Genomic DNA, 20,540 nt, shown 5'->3' on the forward strand with positions numbered 1-20,540 from the left:
TGGAGATTAATACTGAAACGTTAATGTATCAGAAATTTACGCTAAATTGACAACCAAATGATATGGATATTGTTTACAGGGATACTTTGCTTAACGCGTCACATAAAGCCAAGTATCTGGGAGTTGTATTTGATAAGAAATTAAATTAAGAGAAACATGTTGAGGAGATTACTTCAAGAGTAAAGGACAGATCAAGGATTGTGAAGAGACTTGCAGGTGCGAGATAGGAATACAGCAGAGACACTCTTAATTCACCGTTTAAAATGTATATTAGATCTATTTTAATTTATTGCTGCGAGCCTCTTACAACATGTAATAAAGATGTAATGAATAAATTGGAAGCTGTTTAAGATCAAATCTTGAGGTTGATTACTGGGGCAGTTAAAACCACTCCAATTCAGGCTGTGTTATTGCTTTCCGATAATAAACCAACAGAAGAGATTAATCAAGAAAAGGCTTTGTGTCTTTGTAAAAATTTAATTCGTCTTCCAGATAACACCTACTGGAGAAATTATGACACAAACAAAAATAGAAAATTAAAAACATTGACAGGTTATATACAGAGAATCATGACCACAAAAGAGAGAATAGATATCCTTCCTGCTGCTGAAATTTTTCCAAATCAATTAGACCCTCGATGTGTTGGTTGTTTGGATGGAGGGGTCCACTTGATCCAGCCTGTACATAAGAAAATGACAAGCGAATCGGAGTTGAGGGCTATTGCTCTGGAGATTATACACACCAATTATACTGGTCAGGATTGGTTGCATATACAGATGGATCGGGCCTGTCTCAGAATGGAAATACAACTGGTATCCTCTCTGACTTGTTTGCATTCTATTCGTCCCTTGGTTCGTGTACCACTCCATTTAATGAAGAGGTAGAGGCCATTAGATTAGCTTCTCAACAACTGCTTACTAGGTATGAAAGGTTTGCTAATGCTGTTATTTTGTCAGATTATATGTCTGCAATACAGGCTATTATCTCCTTGAAACCTGCCGACTCGCAAAGTATTAAAGACTGTATATCTGTATATCCAATTCAAGTACATTACAAACCTTACATAAAAAAGAGTTGTTTTACAGTGGTTTCCGGCTTGCTGTGGAATGTTTGGTAATGAAATGGCTGACATTTAGCAAAAAAAAAAAGGAACCAAAATCCTACATATTCCATCGAATCCTATACCTTTTCCTACTCTAGTGCGAGTAATGAAAGAATGCATGATTTTCAGTCCAGGCAAGAAGAGCAAATTAAAGATAGGGGTTGGAGAGATTCTATTTTAAAAATAAATACTGCCCCAAGACGAATCGCTGTTGCAGCTTTTCGGTTAGAGACTGGACATGATTGCCTTTCGGGTCATTTATTTAAATTTGCTATCTTTATGTCCCCCCCCTAACTGTATATTATGTGGGAGAGACACTGTTATGGATGCTTCTCATCTTAAATAATTCCCTAAAGTGACTGGACATCTATATGACAGGTACTGGCAGGCAAGACTGAAGCTTAAAGATCTTCTCACCAAATTATGTTCCAAATTTTACATTTTGTTCTTTTTCATGTGTTTGTGTTGAGTGTACTTGTCACATTTTAGTCGATGAATTGTATGTTCCAGTGTTACTACTGAAAATAAAAAAGGAGCAGGACAAAGAATTAAACCTTAACTAAACGCATATGAACTAAATTCTCCTAAATTTCCTAAAATTATTAGTTTTTGTTAAATTTTGTTAATATTAATCCATGCTGCTTGCGCAATTTTACAAATATAAATTCTTCTTATCTTCGTATCTTCGATGTCTAAATAAATCGTCTTCAGCTGTCTGAGATGTGTAACCTTAAATGTTAACAAACATAGGCAAATCATTCACCAAAATCAGATCGACGAACCGGTAGATGTTTCACGAAAATAATCTACTTGTGGTGAATTACCAAAGCTCCCTCCCTAAATTATGTATTCATTCATGGTTTTTAACTCTTCCCTAATAGCATTCTAGTGAAGGCTGAAAGAATGACTAGAAGCTAAAACAAAGGTTTAATATAAAAAAAAAACTTTTAAATGAAGTTCACAGTCATATGAAACCTTATGCACGTTTCTCTGTTCTGTATGGAAACAATAAACTCCATTTTCAGGGACCTGGCTGATCCAAAATACGTGTAGTCATGGAAAGTTTGCAAACTCCAATGAATTTATGACCGCTATGATGGCTTCCGACCACGGACATGAACCAAACGGAATTATATATCATCACGGCGGGGAAGTAACAAGATTGAATATTACATACTAATAACAGTTTTTACAGTTCGATAACTGCAGGCACTAAACGCTATTCTGGTTATCTGCTTTAAGTTCTGGACATTTGAAACATAATATTATTCACGGTTGTTTCTGCTTAGGCAGTGTCTTGAGATTTTTTCTATTTTACCAAAGGCTACTCTGTTTTTTGAGTGTGTTAGACATTGTCTCGTAGACTGGCAAGTCAAAAAGCGTTTTTGTGTTGCTCAAGAATTGAAGATGTGAAATTGCTGATTTTACCTTTCGGCAATAATGGAATCAGTTCATACACTCCTTATTTGAAAACAATGAAGCAATCAATTCGGCAGTGAATTTACGGGCAAGAGTAGCATAAGCTCTTAAATTATTATGAAGATTCCAGACAAAACAATAAAAGGAAATCCGTGGCTATATGTTGCAAGGTTTACATTTGATGACAAGTTATTTTTATATTATTTTTTCTGTGCCTTCTACTCTTTCTTCTGTCTTCACCAGCTTGCAAATTAAGTTTAAATAGCAAGAAAATTTGCAGCTCAGAGAAAGTACTGTTATAACCACCAAGTACAGTATGTTTAGCCAGTGACGAAGAACCACTCTTCAAATCGACTTTTGCATTAATTTTGGAATTATATCGTCAGACAGCAGGATTTAAATCCTCATTATCGGAGCCAGATGCAAAGGTGAAAATTTTATTTCTGGTTTTCTGCTTAAAGCCCCGCAAGTACCATTTGCTAATTTTTAATTCTATTACAATGGTTAGTTTTGATACGTTATACCATTTGTGTGTGATATTGCAAGTTAGTTAAAGTGTTAAGCTTGCAAAAACGTAATTCGTCTTAGAAAAAAAAAAGATTAAATATGTGAAAATTGTGTACTAATTGAGTTTAATCTTACAGAATGATAAGCTGAAAAAGTCACATGAAAGTTTTATTAAAATATTTTTCAAAATTTTCTGTAAAAGTGCTGACATAATCTTTTGATCTTTTTGCTTTATTTTAAGCTTATCCTATTATTTCATCTAAGAATCTGTATTTTAAGATTTATATTTTTATCTCCCGCCCACCTATATACCTGTGTGTCTGAATATTTTACTTATGTATGTAAGTCGGCGAGAGGTAAAAAGGGCACTCACTACTTTTGCCCCCTTCCCCTCTAGCATATTCATAGGAAAGGGAAGTAATGTTTTTGATTCAAAAGTTCGATACTGAATTTTCAGTGAATAAACAAAAATAAAGTTCCTTTGACATATATTTCTGAATTCATTTTTGAAGAAATAATTTCCATTCACTTTATATTTGGGAAAATAATATAATTATTTCAAGTCTTTAATATGATACCGTTTTAGGAATGAAACAGGTAATGACCATGTTTATCTTTCTTTAAAAGTCTCAGCCAAGTCGTGCACATTATTAAATGGACATATTATGCCACAGGTAGAGGAAATCTTTGACGCCATTCAGCATAATATGGACATCAGTGAAGCAGCTTACTTAAATTAAAATTTACTTTAATTAAACTAAAAATCGTCTAATGAAGACTTTCTTAGTTAGGCGATGAGGCAGTCTGCAGGCTAAAGTTTTACTTTTCCATTAACGGCCTCGGGGGGGGCACTATTATCACATGAATTATTTGAAATGGAGCCACTCTGAAAGTCTCTTTGTGCAGTGTGCAACTTGAACATCCATGCGATACAGCTCTGAACTCTTAAATAATAAAGATCTCGATAAGACTGCTTCGATTATAAAAAAATATGATTAAGCTATTTCAGTAATTAGGCTCTTCAAAAGTGAATTTTGTGAGGTCTCTACGGTGTATGTATTGTGTAAAACGTATTGAAAATGCCTTTATTTAATTAGTTACCCGAAAGCGATCCTGAAAAAATTAATAAGTTTCAATAATATCTGCACCTCCAGCTATTCAACAAAACGTCATAGTAATACACTGTTTTCGTCCATCTACTGGGAAGAAGATCTCGTGTAACTCTTGCAATTGTTTTTGTGCTTTTGTTCTTTGAGGTTGTCAAGATTATCAATTCTTTTCTTATATTTCCTTTTTTGTAAAAGTCCTAGACGAAGATCTCCGGCGGAGTAAAATCAGGATTTGTTACGATCCACGTGACAGGTCTATTTCTGTCAGTCCACCGCACAGGAAATCCAAGATTCAATTCGCTCCCCGCATGATTCGCAAAATGAGGTATTAGATCTGCAACTCAGCGCGCCATTAAATTTTCATTTGACCGTTCTAGAAATAAACGCATATTCTTCGCAAACTTGGGTGGTGCATCATTTTTGTTGGAAGATGCAATAAAAATCATGTCATCGTACAAATCAAATCATGTCATCGATGTTGTCATCGTACAAATGGAAGTGGAACTCAAATATGGTTCCACTTCCATTTCTACGATAAGGAAGAAAATAATTCTAGCGTGTCTGAATACACGCTGAAATTAATGCTAGTTTCAGCAAGATTGGGTTTTTTTAATATGGCAACGCACACGAGGGCTATCTTCCTAAGGCTATGGACACAAATTTATTTGCCTAAAGGAAGACATTGAGGACTTCCTAAAGAAAATCGAATTCCATTCATGTTACACATACGGAAAATCTCTAAAACAATCCATGCAGCCAGCCTGTTCGTCAGGATTCGAAACCGAAACATTGACCGTAAGTTAAATAAAGAAAATACAGTGGATGGACAAAAATATGGAAACACCTTGTGAAATGCATGTTTGAAAAGAAAGATTGATTTTAATGTAATATGTAGGTGGCGCTGGCGTTTTCGACTACTGACGCCATCTATACAACTTCGTAAATGTGCTAAACAGTTTAATTGTTGTCGGAGTACTGTTATGTGAGGTTGTCATTGCATTATGTCAGGGTTAACAGACTTCGAACGTGGGCAAATTGTTGGAGCACGTATGGTAGGTGCTTCCGTAAGCAAGGTAGCCGAGGTGTTTAGTGTTTCAAGAGGTACTGTATCAAAGATTTATTCCGCATATTTGAATAGCGGAAAAACATCATCTGCTAAATCACAGCGCAGACGAAAGTGTGTCCCGAGTGATCGTGACAGACGATCATTAAGGGCAATTGTGACGAAAAATAAGATGACCACAGCTGCAAAAGTTACTGCTGAAATGAATGTTGCGTTACCGAACCCTGAGAGTACCAAAACAATTAGAAGGGAGCTTCATAAACAGGGAATCGCTGGCCGTGCTGCAATCGAGAAGCCACTCATCAGTGATGCTAATGCCCGTAACAGGAAAAGGTGGTGTTTAAGTCATAAAGCCTGGACTATAGAGCAGTGGAAGCGAGTAATATGGTCTGACGAGTATTCTTTCACATTGTTTCCCACTTCTGGCCGAGTTTACGTCTGGATAACGCCATCTCAAGCCTATAATACAGACTGCTTGTTGCCAAGAGTGAAACATGGCGGGGGTTCTGTTATGGTTTGGGCAGCCATATCGTGGTTCTCTGCTAGCCCCATGATAACTGTGTAGGGGCACATGACTTCCAAGACTTATGTGAACATTTTGGCCGATCAAGTTCATCCCATGGTACAAACTTTGTTCCCCGATGGTGATGGTGTCTTCCAAGACGACAAAGCCCCTGTTAACACAGCTCACATTGTGCAGGACTGGTTTTCTGAGCACGAGGATGAGTTGTCCCATCTCCCCTGGCCACCACAGTCACCAGACCTGAATATTATCGAACCTTTGTGGTCTACATTGGAACGGAAAGTGCGTTCTCGTTATCCACCGCCAACATCGTTATCTGAACTTGCCACCGTTTTGCAGGAAGAATGGTATAATATTCCCTTGGCAAACATACAGGAACTGTATTTATCCATTCCGAGAAGACTGCAAGCTGTTTTGGATGCCAACGGGTTTCCTACACCATATTAAGCAAAGGAACATGTTTTTTTAAAGGTGTTTCCATATTTTTGTCCAACCCCTGTAGTTCTAAATTCTTGTTACTCATGATATCACACCAAACATTGACCTTAACAGAATCTATATACGTATTTTCAAACTCTAAATTCGGCATCTGTAGAGCTTTACACGACTTTGCAGGGAATGTGGTTTCATCTGTAATCAGGCCATGATCATATGCAGGTAATCCTTTTGGTGAACAGAATTAAATAAAAATATTTTAAATCGATTTCACACCAAACAAACTTCACGGAAGCCTTATGAATTATCAGCATTTATTCTCGGATGCCCTATGTAGCTTTACTATTCAACAAAATAATATTTGATCGATTTATAAAAACAAGTTCGAAATTTAAAAATATTTAAAAGCTTTATTTTTATTATACGGTTTACATTTACACTTTTTATGACACGAACAAATCTCTTAATACACAAAATAATATATAAGTAAACATGTATAAGACTTCATAATGTATGTTACTATCCGGAAGATTGACGAAAACTAATTGTGAAGGAGTTACATACTTCAACTACCAAAAAGACTTGAGTACGAGGTCCAAGAAATGCTAACAGTCTGTTATTGAAAGAACGAAATAAAATATTTAGTCATTTGATACTAAGCGTATGAACCCAATTTTCCTCTAAGATACTGGCCACCTATTATTGAAAGCGTGAAATTAAAGGTGGTAATCATCTCATACTAATAACAAGAATCTAATTTTCCGGTGATTATAAATAGTCACAATTAATTTCCTAACTAACTCGAGGAAATCTGTAAACAGGGCTAAAGGTTTTACACAAAATATAAATATCTCTATCAAAATAGATAAGTCTAATCTAAAAATTATTTTATAAAGAATTTTTGCTGGTAAATATACTTGAAAAAATAGTGTTATTAGATAAAATGATACATTGTTATTAAGACAGAAATTTCAATTTTTCTTGATCTATGCAAATATTAGCTTACGTTCTCTTTATAAGTTATTACTGTACATAATTAAAAAATTCTTTGTTTACCGGAAAACCTTGCATAATTTCCTTGAACATATATCAATGATTGGATGAAACACTGCAAATTCTTCACAGGTAATAATGAAGTATCCTGTCTCATAACGTTTTATAAGAATTTCAGTCATGAAGTTTTAATACCGACAGGAACACATGAAAATATGTCATTATGAAAATAATCTTCGCTTTCATGATGATTGTATTAGAAATGCTTTTCATGTTGCTCAATAATTCTTCGAATCTTCTCTCAGAGTGCAAAAAAGAACTCCGGTGAAAATCAAGCATAATATCTGAAAATACAGGATGTTTACAGTTTAGTATTATACTGCATACAATTTAAATTTCTCATCTCATTTAAATAAATGGTAAATATGAAGAAGTAAAAAATATGAGACATGGCCCAGAAAATGTTATGCGTATGATAATAAAAAATCTTATGTATACACCACATGACTTCCTTATATTGGAATATTAAATTGAAATATTAAATTATACGCATTTTTTCTTGCATTTCATTTAAAATTATTGGATTGAATTAAAACTACTTCGCCGACAGCGCATAAACTATAATAGAATAAATGCATTCTTTAAAATTCACTCTAGTATTTGATAGATTCACTTAACAGTATTAATAATTATATAACAGTTAACTTATATAATAATTATATAAGGGAAACTAAGTTAACTGTTATATAATCCAATAATTATATAACAGTTAACTTATATACTTCGTTCATATTATAACTCATAATGCACAAAATTTATATCATTTAAACAATAGAATTATCTAATCATTGCCACATGTTCTATTCAAATACTATAATAAAGCTAGAATGATGTATAAAAGAAATTAAGCAAACAAAACAAAAAAGAAATAGTTTTTCACAGACGATTGAGTATTTCTCATTTAATTAATTCAGTTCTCACTTCCCGAGAAGGCAAAAGTACATACAAACTCAAAATATCTATATTAAAAATTACGAAGTAAATCCCAAACACTTATTTCTTCGAAAAAATTCCGCAAAGAATTAAGCATGATTTAATTGGCAATAATAAATGAATGCGTTATCTTTGTTGTTGCGAAGCTAAGTTTCTCTAGATTGGCAAAAAATCCACTAGTCTCCTGTTTCAAATGTATACATCAATGGCCGCTGTTAAGAAAAGGCTTAGCGGCAATTAAACAACTTTAAAATTGCTGATAATTCTAAAAATATTGCACACAGATTTACTAAAGACATAAAAACCTTAACCGGAAGATAAAAACAACATAATACAATAATTTTTAAAGCAAAAAATATATAATTTACAAACATATAAGAGTAAAGAAACTGAGACCACTGAGCCGGGTAACAGAGTGGATATATATATATATATATATATATATATTTATATACGTTTGGTACGGCCGATTGCAACCAAAATACGAGGTGCACATCTACATGTTATAGCAGTCCTATATACAAAATTTCAACGTTCTGAGGCTACTCGTTTTTGAGTTATGTGAGATACGTCCGTACGTACGTACAGACGCCATGAAAAATTCTCTTCAGAATTTATTTTAAAGCAGTTTTATAATTTTTTGAAGGAAAAGTGTATTTTATTCTATCTTTACCTACAGATATCACGCAAAAACATCGTTAAATTGCATTCGATAGCGGTCAAAATGGATATTTTCGTTGAAATATTCTGCCTGAAACTTTTCGCGATTACAATACTTCCTCTTTACTTCGTACATGGAAGTAAAAAGAAAGAAATTCAATAAACCTTTGTAATTTTAAAATATAATACACCTTACACGAAGAAAATAGGACAGTTATATATCTCTTTCTATTGGACCGATTCTCAAAACTTAACTTGCATTTTCTATGTCTCGAAAGCGCGACTTAGGATATATATTAGATTTATATGTAGCATTGTTTTAACATAGGTATTTTGACATAAAATCGGAGTTTTTATGAACTAACACACCAATCGTTTTTCATATTCCGATTCTATAACTCAAATTATGCCTAGATTTTAAATTTTGTAATTTTTGACGAGAAATTTATGGAGAAATTTAAAAATTTACCTTGGCGCATTTTTTTCAGTTTCAGCCTAAAATAACTCCCTTGGCGAACTTCTTCATTTATAGCAACCTATTTTTCATTGTACACGAGCAGAAAAAAGGCCTTCGTTCATACTTTCAAATAGTTTTAAGAAAGTTCGTGAATCAAATAAAGTGTCATTATCGCTTATAACAAATATGCCAGATTTCAAAACGCGCCAAAATGTTATAAGATATTTCTCCCGCCTTCTTGGGATGCCTTCGTGGTGTGCTGGTCTGCACGCAGGATGCGTATTCCAGAGATTCGCGGTTCGATTCTCTGCGAAGGCGTTTGCTAATTTTTCATCTTCCCTGCTTCCAAAAATGCCTAATATCTCTACAGTGGCGCCCGAACTAAAAGGATTGTGGATGATGATTCTCGTCACCCAGGATTTGGCGATTGGGTACCCTAAAAACCCCAGTCACCCTTTAAAATGGGGAGTATATAAGGTATTTCTCCCGCCTTCTTGGCATGGCTTCGTGGTGTGGTGGTCTGCAAGCTGGGAGCGTATTCCAGAAGTCCGTGGTTCGATTCCCGGCGAAAGCGTTTGCTCATTTTTCATCTCTCTGGACTTTCCAATTAACCTAATATCTCTACAATATAAATTCACGTATGTCGTAGGAAATTTTGAGTAAAAAAACTGTAATTTTTTCCAGGTATGCTTAGAAATATATCTACTTTAAGATGATAGTAAAATTTTTATAGGTTATAATTCAAAATGTTTTTATAAAAATTATTTAAAAATACAAGTTTTAGAAATAAATTATATATATATATATATATATATATATATATATAAAAATCTGAAATGTTTCAAATTTTAAATTACGTCCAAAGGGGCGTTTTTTTAACATTTTGTGTGTTACCTTTCTTTATTAAATATCATGTTCCTCGCACTTAAACCATAAGATCCAGTGCAACAGCAATATCGCAAAATAGTTTTAAAACGAGCATATCTTTAGAATTTCCGATACAGAGACACACGTGCTGGAGATACAAATGTTTTTTCTGCACAACGTTGCCATTGCTCGCTTTGAAATCCTTGAGTTTGTTAATCAAAAATTCGTCAAAGTTTTAAAAAATAGGAAATCGATCATAAAACAAATTTCAAATTTCAAATTTGGTCTTCCACATGCTCATATTCGTTGGAGGATTACGTTATTCAAAATTCGATGACTCTATGTACCGTTATTTTATGACAATGTGAGAAATATACATACATTTACGCAGATTTTCATTATTTAATTTCTTCAAATATAATGCAGGACTCTAACATTTTATGGCAACAGTTTGAAAATGAACCGACATTTATCCGTCCGACGCAAAATGCCAAAACGAAACTAATAGTCCTTCGGGATTCAAATCCCTTTGGACTAAAAATGAGCGAATTTTACTTGGAATGAACCTAAATTTCGAAATGTGAAAGGAAGAATCAAATAAATTTAATAAAAAAAAAGAGATGTTAATAAATTTCAGTCAATTTAAATTAATTTCAATTAACATGGAGGAGCTAACATTTTGAGAGCTAATTTTTTAGAAACTACTCGTACGATTTTTTGCAAAACTTGGCACTTTGGCATAATTTGAGTCGTAGAATTGAAATATGGAAACAAATTGGTATGTTATTTTAGAAAATTACGATTTTGTGTCGAAATAAATACTGTATAAAAATATAATATATATCGCAAGTCGTGCTTTCGAGACGTGAAAAATGCAAGCTAAATTTCGACAATCGGTCCCGTAGAAAGAGTGATATAGAAATGTCCCTTTTTTATGTGTGTGTGTACAAGGTGTAGCTGCAGTTGTTATCCTCTGTTGACACTAAGGAAATTACGGCACTGAAAGTAAAATTTTTGCGTATCGTTGTTACACGCTGTTACTGGGAAATGCAGTCACCTTTTGCTGCAACTGAGTATCATGTACGAAATATAGTTCCCGGTTCTTTACTCTTAATGAAGCACTTTCCACAAAACAAATTTATTATTCTTCATGGCAATGTCTTCCACATATCGCCGCATTTACTTAGCTTCGAGTTTGAAGTTTAGAAATGTCTGAGAGCAGCTAGAATCATGGAACTGCGAGATTTGAGAGCAAAGCGCAGAAGTTATTGTTTTTATTTTTGATAATTAAAACGACTTATTCGTCAGAGAATGCTTAATGGAGTGCTAATGATAATGTTTGCAAATTCTGCAAATTTGGAGTTGGCAAGAATGTCATTTCGTTTTTATTTCCTTGTACAAAGTAAAAAGGAAGTATTGTAATCACGAAAAGCTTCAGGCAGCATATTTCAACGAAAATATCCACTTTGACCGCTTTCGAATGCAATTTAACGATGTTTTTGCGTGATATATATACGTAAGAACAGAATAAAAGACACTTTTCCTCCAAAAAAACTGAAAAACTGCTTTAAAATGAATTATGAAGAGAATTTTTCGTGGCGTCGTACGAACGTATGTACGTACGTGCGTGCATATGTACGTATCTCGCATAACTCAAAAACGAGTAGCCTCAGAACGTTGAAATTTTGTATATAAGACTACTATAACATGCAGATGTGCACCTCGTATTTTGGTTTCAATCGGCCGCCCCAAACGTATATTAATATGTTGATAAATATATCCACTCTGTCACCCGGCTCAGTGATCTCAGTTTCTTTACTCTTATATGTTTGTAAACTGTACATTTTTTGCTTTAAAAATGATTGAATTATGTTGTTTTTATCTTCCGGTTAAAGGTTTTATGCCTTTCGTAATTCTGGAAGCAATGTTTGTACAATTATCAACAATTTAAAAGCTGTTTAAGTGCGGTTAAGTTTTAAATAACATGGCGGACATATTTGTTTACATTTGAAACAGCAGAATTGTAGATTTGTTGCCAATCTAGAGAGACTAAGCTTCGCAACACAAAATTAACGCCTTCATTTATTATTGCGAATTAAATCATGCTTAATCCTTTCTGGAATTTTTTCGAGGAAATAAGTATTTAAAATTTACTTCGTAATTTTTAATACAGATATTTTGAGTTTTTGTGTATTTTTGCCTTGTCGCGAAGTGAAAACTGAATTAATTGAATGAGAAATACTCAATCGTCTGTGAAAAACTGTTTCTTTTTCGTTTTGTTTGCATAATTTCTTTTATACATCGTTCTAGCTTTGTTATAGTATTTGAACAGAACATGTGGCAACGATTAGATAATTCTTTAAATGATATAAATTTTGTGCATTCTGAGTTATAATATGAACGAAATATAATACTGTTAATTAAACCTAGCGCCAGAGTGTCGCTATGGTAAACAAAGTGAATTTTAAAGAATGCATTTATTCTGTAGTGGTTTATGCGCTGTCGGCGAATTAGGTTTAATTCAATTCAATAAGTTAAATGAAATGCAAGAAAAAATGCGTATAATTTAATATTCCGTACAAGGAAGTCATGTGGTGTACACATCAGATTTTTTAGTGTTAAATTAAACTCAACGTTTTTATATAAATGATGAAATTTAATCCAGAAACATATTTCCCATTCTGTTCGATGACTTTTTGCCATCTTTCTGGTAACTTTACGATTCCGCGCTCGTAGAACTTCTGGTCTTTGTTAGCAAAAACTCAGCCAAATGCAGTTTGAGGTCATCTTTATTACTGAAATATTTGCCATTTAAGAAAATTTGTAAACTTCGATATAAATGATAATCCGATGATGCAAAGGCCGGGCTATATGAGATGAAATATCTCTTACCAACGAAGCTCCAATAATTTCGTACATGTTGCTAAAGATATGTGAGTCTTTGCATAGTTTTGATAGAAAACAATCCCTTTACGATTTTCCAATTCCGGCTTTTTCTCTTTGGTTGCTTCCTTACTTTTCATATAGATTTGATAGTAAACAAAACAAGTTTTGATAGTAAACATAACAGTAAATAGTTTTGAAGCTTGGAAGTAGCTCAAAATGCACAGCGCATTTGCAATCCCACCAGATTAAAAGCATGTTTTTTTTTTCTCTGATGAAATTTAGGTTTGTTATAATGTGCTGATTCATTACGCTTGGACCATGATCTTTTTCGATTAATGTTGTTGTAGACGGTCCATTTTTCATCACCAGTGATAATTCATTTGAAAAAAGTGTCAAAACATATAACATCTATTAACCTAAGGGGAGGGATGCCTTCTTGAATGACAGTCTAAAGGAATCTAGCTCAATTCAGTATTGCAGACAGGTAGAAAATGACACATAAGTCTAACTTTAGAAATAAATATAAACACGACGACGAGAAAAACTGACTATTGAACAATTCTGCAGGTGCATCATATGAACCAACAGAAATTACAGAAAAAAATTCCTATAATCCATGCCAACATAAACTCAGTTGCTGGTATTGCAATTAGAGATTGTGTAAGCTGAAAATTGAAAACACAAGAAGTTTAACAATATTCAAGGAAATTCTAAATAAATGAAATTATATGAATTCTTAAAAAGACAAGTAAAAACTGTCCCATTAAATATATTAATTTGTATTTTTTGTTTTTTAGATTGATTGCTTTTTAGTTTTAAATATTTAAATGATGATAATACTTAACTTCAGCAAATTACTTCGAAATTTACAAATTACTTCAAAAACTTCAAGAAATCATGTAATTAAAATTTTTAATTTGCAAAATTAAACAAGTTTTTCTGACTATTTTCTCAATAATTTTATGATTTTTAGATATTAAACCTTTCCGGCAAGCTACCTTTTAAAGTCGTAGTTTTGATTTAAAAAAAAAAAAAAGGCAGTCAAATTAGGCCTAGAGGAGTACAGAAGTAAAATTTTGTGAAGATAGCACTTATCGTTTTAATTCTGCGGGTGTGCCCAAAGTGGGCACACTGATTGGAATAGAGCTTAGAAAACATGCTGAAACGAGCATTGTTGTCAATGAATGACCGATGACGAGATGCGGAGAAACAAAGAATACAGACTCTCAGTTGTCTTAGATTATCGGTGAGCCCGGTCTGGGCACACCTAGGGTTCGCCGTTTGATTTTAGGCAAGATTTCAAGGTAAAAATTTAAAACTAATATAGAATAAGGAGATTAGCATACAGCCAAAGAATAACAGAAATTTCTTTTCAAACAATCCTTTTATACCCTAAAAAAGTCTGGAAGATTTCTATGAAAAATGAGGGTCTTAAAAAACTAAACATGGCTAAAATATATGGACTGTTTTGTGTTGAGTTGCCATCTACTTTAAATAAAGAAGGTTCAGAGTAACCTATAAATCCTTTTTCATTCCATTTTTCTGTGCGTACAGAAGGAAATTTTTAGGTGTGTCCAGTGTGCCGCAAAGGGTTAATGTATGAAAAATATCTGTATTTAATATGATAAATCTAAGTTAAATACCTCAAATTAGCTCTGTAATTTCATTTATTACCAAATACGTATGTACTTACATAACTTGTGTTTTTGAATAAAATGTTGATGGTATGAGGTATTAAACCAAAACTTTGAATAATGGATGTAAAAAAAAATTAAGAAAGGTTCGTAATTTTCATTGAACAAACCTGCACTAAAACTAATCCGAGAGAAATTCCTCCGATTGTACCAGCTTTCTGTTCCAGATATCTTCGGATATTTTCACCGCATCCCTGAAATAAAATTGTAAATTTGTACTTTTAATGAAATATGTTCAAGCACTTAATGGATAATTAAGATGACATTTTAACGTTTATGTCTTAAGTAATTATAAAAAGGGAAACTTTTAAATAACATAATATGTTATATAAACTCCTATGAAGCGAGTTTTAATAATACGAGGGCAATCCCCCAAAAAAAGGTCTCCTATTTTTTGGGGACGTACAGAAAGTTTTAATACGGTTGTTGGCAACACTGTTGTGAGTGGTGCCTTCTCCGCTACCACATAAACACGCAGGCGCTTCGCTCGGATGCTCAGTCTTGGCTTGGCAGCCATTCAAAATGGAGCTCCCGATAAACGTTACCGCCAAGTGCGAAGTCGTGCATGGATGTCAAAAACATTCGCAAGTGGTGTAGAGAGTTTACAGGCGGTCATACTCAAATTCATGACGAAGAAAGGAGCGGGAGGCCGTCAATTGCCGACGAGACAATCACGAAAGTTGAGGAACTCATGCGTAAAGATCGGAGGATCACTCTGGATGCTCTCTGCATTTTGGTTCCTGAGGTTTCCAGAAGCACCATCCACAGGATTTTAACGGAAAAGTTGCAATATCGGAAGGCGTGTGCAAGATGGGTGCCGCGTATGCTGACAGAAGACCACAAACGGAAACGGGTTGACATTTGTCTGGACGACGGTTCTGCCCCAATGATGAGATGAAAGATGAGGTTCAACGCTTCCTGAAGGGCATGGCGGCAAGCTGGTATGACATGGGCATTGTAAAACTTCCACAGCGTCTACAAAAATACATCGACAGAAATGGCGATTATGTTGAAAAATAAAGCATTCATCAATCTTCAAAGTGATGTAGCAATTATAGAATATAAACGGTTCTTTGTATATCTAAAAATATAGGAGACCTTTTTTTTGGGATTGCCCTCGTAACTAGAGGAGTAAGGATGAAAAAGAGTTTTTCAGAAAAGTTTCGAAATGGCACCAACAGGACGACTAATATTCATTGTACCTTTAATAAGGCTTAAACTTCGAAATTAAAATCATACTTGCAACTCGGGATAAGAAATTTGCGAGGGCAAAATGCTCTTTAACGCTAAAGCATTATGAGACATTTCTTTATGTTTCTTTTATGCAAACAGTATGAGTTACTTTGCCTACCATAGTAATTACTTCTTTGGAATAATTTGTAAATAAAAATCAGATTTAATAATGTATGTCTTAGAGAAGAAATTTGGTAATATTTTCATTATCTAAGATGAGCTTCTGAGTGTTCTTCGATGCACGAGGCTCGAGCTCTAAATATAAATTGATTGCTTAAGATGAAAAGCATTAGAAAGTACAGAATTTTCAAAAAAATATATTAATTTCCAGAACGCCCTTTCTTCTTTGAGAAGTTCAACACGAAAAACGTACATTAGTATGGATTCATATAAAACCCCGTCGATTTCGAGGGGAGCATAAGTCTGTATACATCGAGGAGAAAAACATTTGCTGCGATTCAAACCATACGGTAGGATTTAAATTGACAGTCACTTCAGAATAGTGTTTGTCGTTACTACGTAATTTTTCCTTTACTAAAAATTACTCGTTTCTTTTCATTTTAAGTTTCTTCTCTTCTAAATTCTCCCACCAAAAAAAAAAAAAAAAAAAAAAAAAAAAAAACCGCAAGACGTCTCTGTGCTCTTTGCCAACACTGGTTTAAGGACGCATGGTTTTGCAACTTTGCTGGTGCATCAAATACTTGTCGAGTAGTTGAACTCCTGGTTTCCTCTATGACAGGTCGGTTGAGGTAAGTAGTGCCCATGCGAAATCACTTTATTTGGAGGGACTTTCTTTGGACAAAAGAGAATTATCGTCCAATAAACGTTAGAACTATTATTTCGATTAAATGCCACTGTTTTAAGTGCTTTTTAATGTTTAAGTTTGTCTGCAATTTGGACGTCTTCTCCATGAGATCCTTAATTCTAATGACATCTAACATTCAAAGATCAGCAATTTTCATTTCCTTCATAAACAGTGATGTTATCCATTGCAAAATGTTCTCTTACAGCATAAACTTTCGGGACATTAATGTCCATCCGAGATTGGTTTCGACTGCAATTAAATCTGAGGATAATAGTTTTCTTCCGACAAGCAAAAGCCTACTAATAATATCTGGTACATAAATAACTTGAATAGGTTCACAAAGGGGAATAGCATCAATTAAGGGGACTCATACACCTTAAAAGCCATAAGATCTTCGAATAGGTGACTGTTGAAAGAATTGGGATAACTTATTATTTTAAAATCAATTACTTCCAACTTTTTACATCTGACTACATAATATAGCTGCTTTCGGAAATATTCATCAGAAAGTTTGTGTTGCCACAAATATTTTTATAATTTAATCCGCTTCGTGACCACATTTTTCGTCATGTTTCCACCTTGCGTGCACAGTTTAAAATATTCTGTCGCATAATTTAATTCCATATTTAATATATAGCTTTTATAACATTTGGAAACTACTGTGAACCTAAAATTCTAAAAATTTCTTGTTAAATTTTTATTTTATTTGGAGTTGAGGTTATAAAATGTATTTTATTAAAAAAATTTGTAATGTTTTCGTCCGTAGAAGTTTTCAGTATTAAAATATTTATCATACTTTTGGTTCAGTTAGAAAATACTGCCCATATAAAGAATTCCATCCAATTTCAAGCATGTACCATTAGCCATTTTTAAAATATCATGCGCGCAAGGTGGAAACATGGCGATATATTTTGTCACAAAGAGGATTAAATTACAAAACTATTTGTGGGAACACAAACTTTCTGGTTACTAGTTTCCAAAGCAGCTATATTATGTAGTCAGCTGTAAAAGGTTGGAAGTAAGTGCTTTTAAAATAAATAAAACATCCCAATTCTTGCAACAGTCACATATTTGAAGATCATTAGGGGTTTAAAGGTGTATGAGCCCCCTTACACTTTCACATATAATATTTTTATCCAAGACCTCAAAATTGTAAGTGAAATTCTCATTTAGTTGCGTTACCTTTATTTTGTAACAGTTATGTTTATCTTGCCTTCGTACAAACCCTGTCAAACAAAGAATGTTTATTTGCATTTTGATGCCTTTTCAAACCCCACTAATATTTTCTCTTTTTCATCAAAGATAATGCTGGCTTTAAAAGGTCTGAAAAAATGCTTTTAAATTCGAACTTACATTTGACCAGCTTGGCATTTTTAGGATAAATTTCTTCTTCCTTAGTTTGACTAGACTTGTTGCAGGTCTCTAGTTAATCACACATCAAGAGAGCATGTTTTTTGCTGTATATGACACATTTTAAGCGACACTTTCTAACTGAATGACAAGGAACACGTAGGTAAAACAGCATTTTTTTATGTTTTACAATTTTCTGCCTTTCTTTTAGTGCCAGTTTAACCAATGAGTTTTATCCTATTAAACCAATGAGCATTAGCATGTTTTCCTTATATGCATCTTGATGTCAATCTTTCAGGTTCTATGGACGTCAACAGCATGGCAGCATAGATTCTCTAGGAGGTTTGTCGCTTTGAGGTTCCGTGTTACATAATCTTTTCCTGAGCATCTTCGTATCTCCGTTTTTATCTAAACGAAAACCCGACATCACCAGAAAATTTCTTTAATCTTTCTCTACTTCGCCTTTGAGAAATGAAATCAAAGTTTTCAGTCGTTCCTTAGCATCATTTGCAGAATTAAAAGAAGGGTTCCTCCAACTGTAACTGTCGCTGATTAACCTATAAATTGCAGTCTGCGTTCCGGCTATCCTCAGGGCGGTGCTTCACCACAGAGCGATGTCAGTAATTAGATACATAAAGTTAGTCCCATGGGGCAGGATGAAAGTTGCAAAAGAAGGGTTTCTATTCCAAGCAATTAGAAATTCCTTGTCAAACGTGATTTCACCACTTAATAAAGAACAGCTGCGCATTTGTTTTTGAAACTCCCAGCTTTTCAAGAGCTCGGAAATAAGATTCAAAGCTATCGTAGAGTAATGTCAGCAAGTTCTTGATATATACTTCCACCAAAATGTCTTTTCTTCCAAAGCAAATCTTTAAACTCTTATAGCCCTTGGCATAATACATTCTGGCTTGTGGGAAACTTTCCACTATTTCTCTTGCTCCGGGACCAATAACATTTGCTTGCACTAAGTACAGTCAAAAGTCGTTAATCCGGACTCGTCGGGACTTCGGAGATTCCGGATTATCAATTTTTCCGGATTATAGATCATCAGTTTAAATCTGGTAAGATGGCATGCAAAAATTACAAAATTAAAAATATGAAACCGTAATTTATGAAATAAAGAACAATTATGATCTAAAGGGTATCAAAATTTACAAAAAGAAAAAGCTTAATATTTATTTGTTTACTTTATTAAACATTTCTTTCAATGTAAGTTGTTTAAGTTGCTTCGTTTCATTTGATAATACTTTCTCTTTAATTCTATTAAACAGACATAATTTCTTGTTCAGTTACAAAGTTCCGCTGTTCAAGTCCTATAATTGCTGTGTCGAGAATACCGACTAATTTGTCAATAGAAATTTTTTCGTTTTCAATAACCTCTGTCACTTTCTTCGCTATCGGAAGCGAATTATAATGACGAGGAATTTGATTTAAATCATATCAAAGACGGAGTACATCGAGATGAAATACTACATTTAGTAAGGAATTATAAGCCAAATAAAATAAAAACATTTGTCCTGAAGATAAGGATAGTGCTAACAGATCAACTTCCAATTCATTGCGCGCCGCGGCGTTCCCCCCGCAGAGCAGTGTGAAATTGATAAACAGATTTCGGATTTCGAAACATACTTTCGCTTTAGATCCTTTACATATTAGCAAATATATATCGGAAATTCTATTTGATATAATCGAAAATTCAAGCTTACTTTTATAAAATTACTCTAACAGTCTGCAAAAAATAATAAGCCGGATCCAATTCGAAGATTAAGGAACAACGCAATCTGCAACATTAACTGAATTAGATAATTTTAGCTTAGCTTATACCATCCGTTATACAATAAGCGCGCATGCGTAAGCGTTTTATGCGCATGCGCACACACATATTCGCAGCCGTAAATGTCTTACGCGCACACGTAAACGCCTATGCGCGTGCGTCAACGCGACGCATGCAAAAAACGTTTGTAGCTTTGAGGTCCGGATTATGGGTGTCCGAATTAACGATTTTGACTGTATAGGAATCCGCTTTCAGGAGCAATATCATCATCTTTATCTTTATCCCAGTATATTCAAACTGTCTCCAAACTAATAGCCATTCACGAACTGACTGAAGTGTAATTTAGACAAAGTAAACTTTTTATTTGAATTACTTATCTCTAAAATTCAATTAAAAAACGATGCCTTGGTTTTGAGCTGTAGCTTAAATTCTCGCCCGTTCCGCTTCATTGCTTAGTCTCATTTTCTGTATTAGCCTAATTCTCTAACTCAAATTCTTGATCTTGTTTCTCCATTCTCTCACTTTTCTCTAACTGAAATTCTTCATTTTATTATCAACAACATTCTCCAAAATTACTTTATGGAGTATTTTTTATCCAATTCCTTATACAGCAATATTCTCCAAATTTCCTTTTCTAATCCATTTAAAAAATCTGGGTCACTTTTATGCT

The 20,540-nt window shown here is 33.9% G+C and overlaps 1 protein-coding gene across 1 annotated transcript in view; it reads right to left on the reverse strand.

Annotated features, from left to right (window-relative positions):
• Window positions 1-6,548: 6,548 nt before the first annotated feature.
• Window positions 6,549-20,540, reverse strand: part of LOC118187406 (CD9 antigen-like) — a 54,606-nt gene continuing 40,614 nt past the window's right edge. The window contains exons 6-7 of the mRNA XM_085816543.1: window positions 14,819-14,902; window positions 6,549-7,495 (exon numbers count right to left, since the gene is read on the reverse strand). Of these exons, the coding sequence (XP_085672669.1) occupies window positions 7,430-7,495; window positions 14,819-14,902 (150 nt within the window). The 3' untranslated portion in view covers window positions 6,549-7,429. The remainder of the gene's footprint in view (window positions 7,496-14,818; window positions 14,903-20,540) is intronic.

The sequence above is a fragment of the Stegodyphus dumicola genome, chromosome 5, assembly GCF_044657685.1.
Source record: "Stegodyphus dumicola isolate Sdum_Otavi_A_Nest chromosome 5, ASM4465768v1".
Taxonomy (NCBI): Eukaryota; Metazoa; Arthropoda; class Arachnida; order Araneae; family Eresidae; genus Stegodyphus; species Stegodyphus dumicola.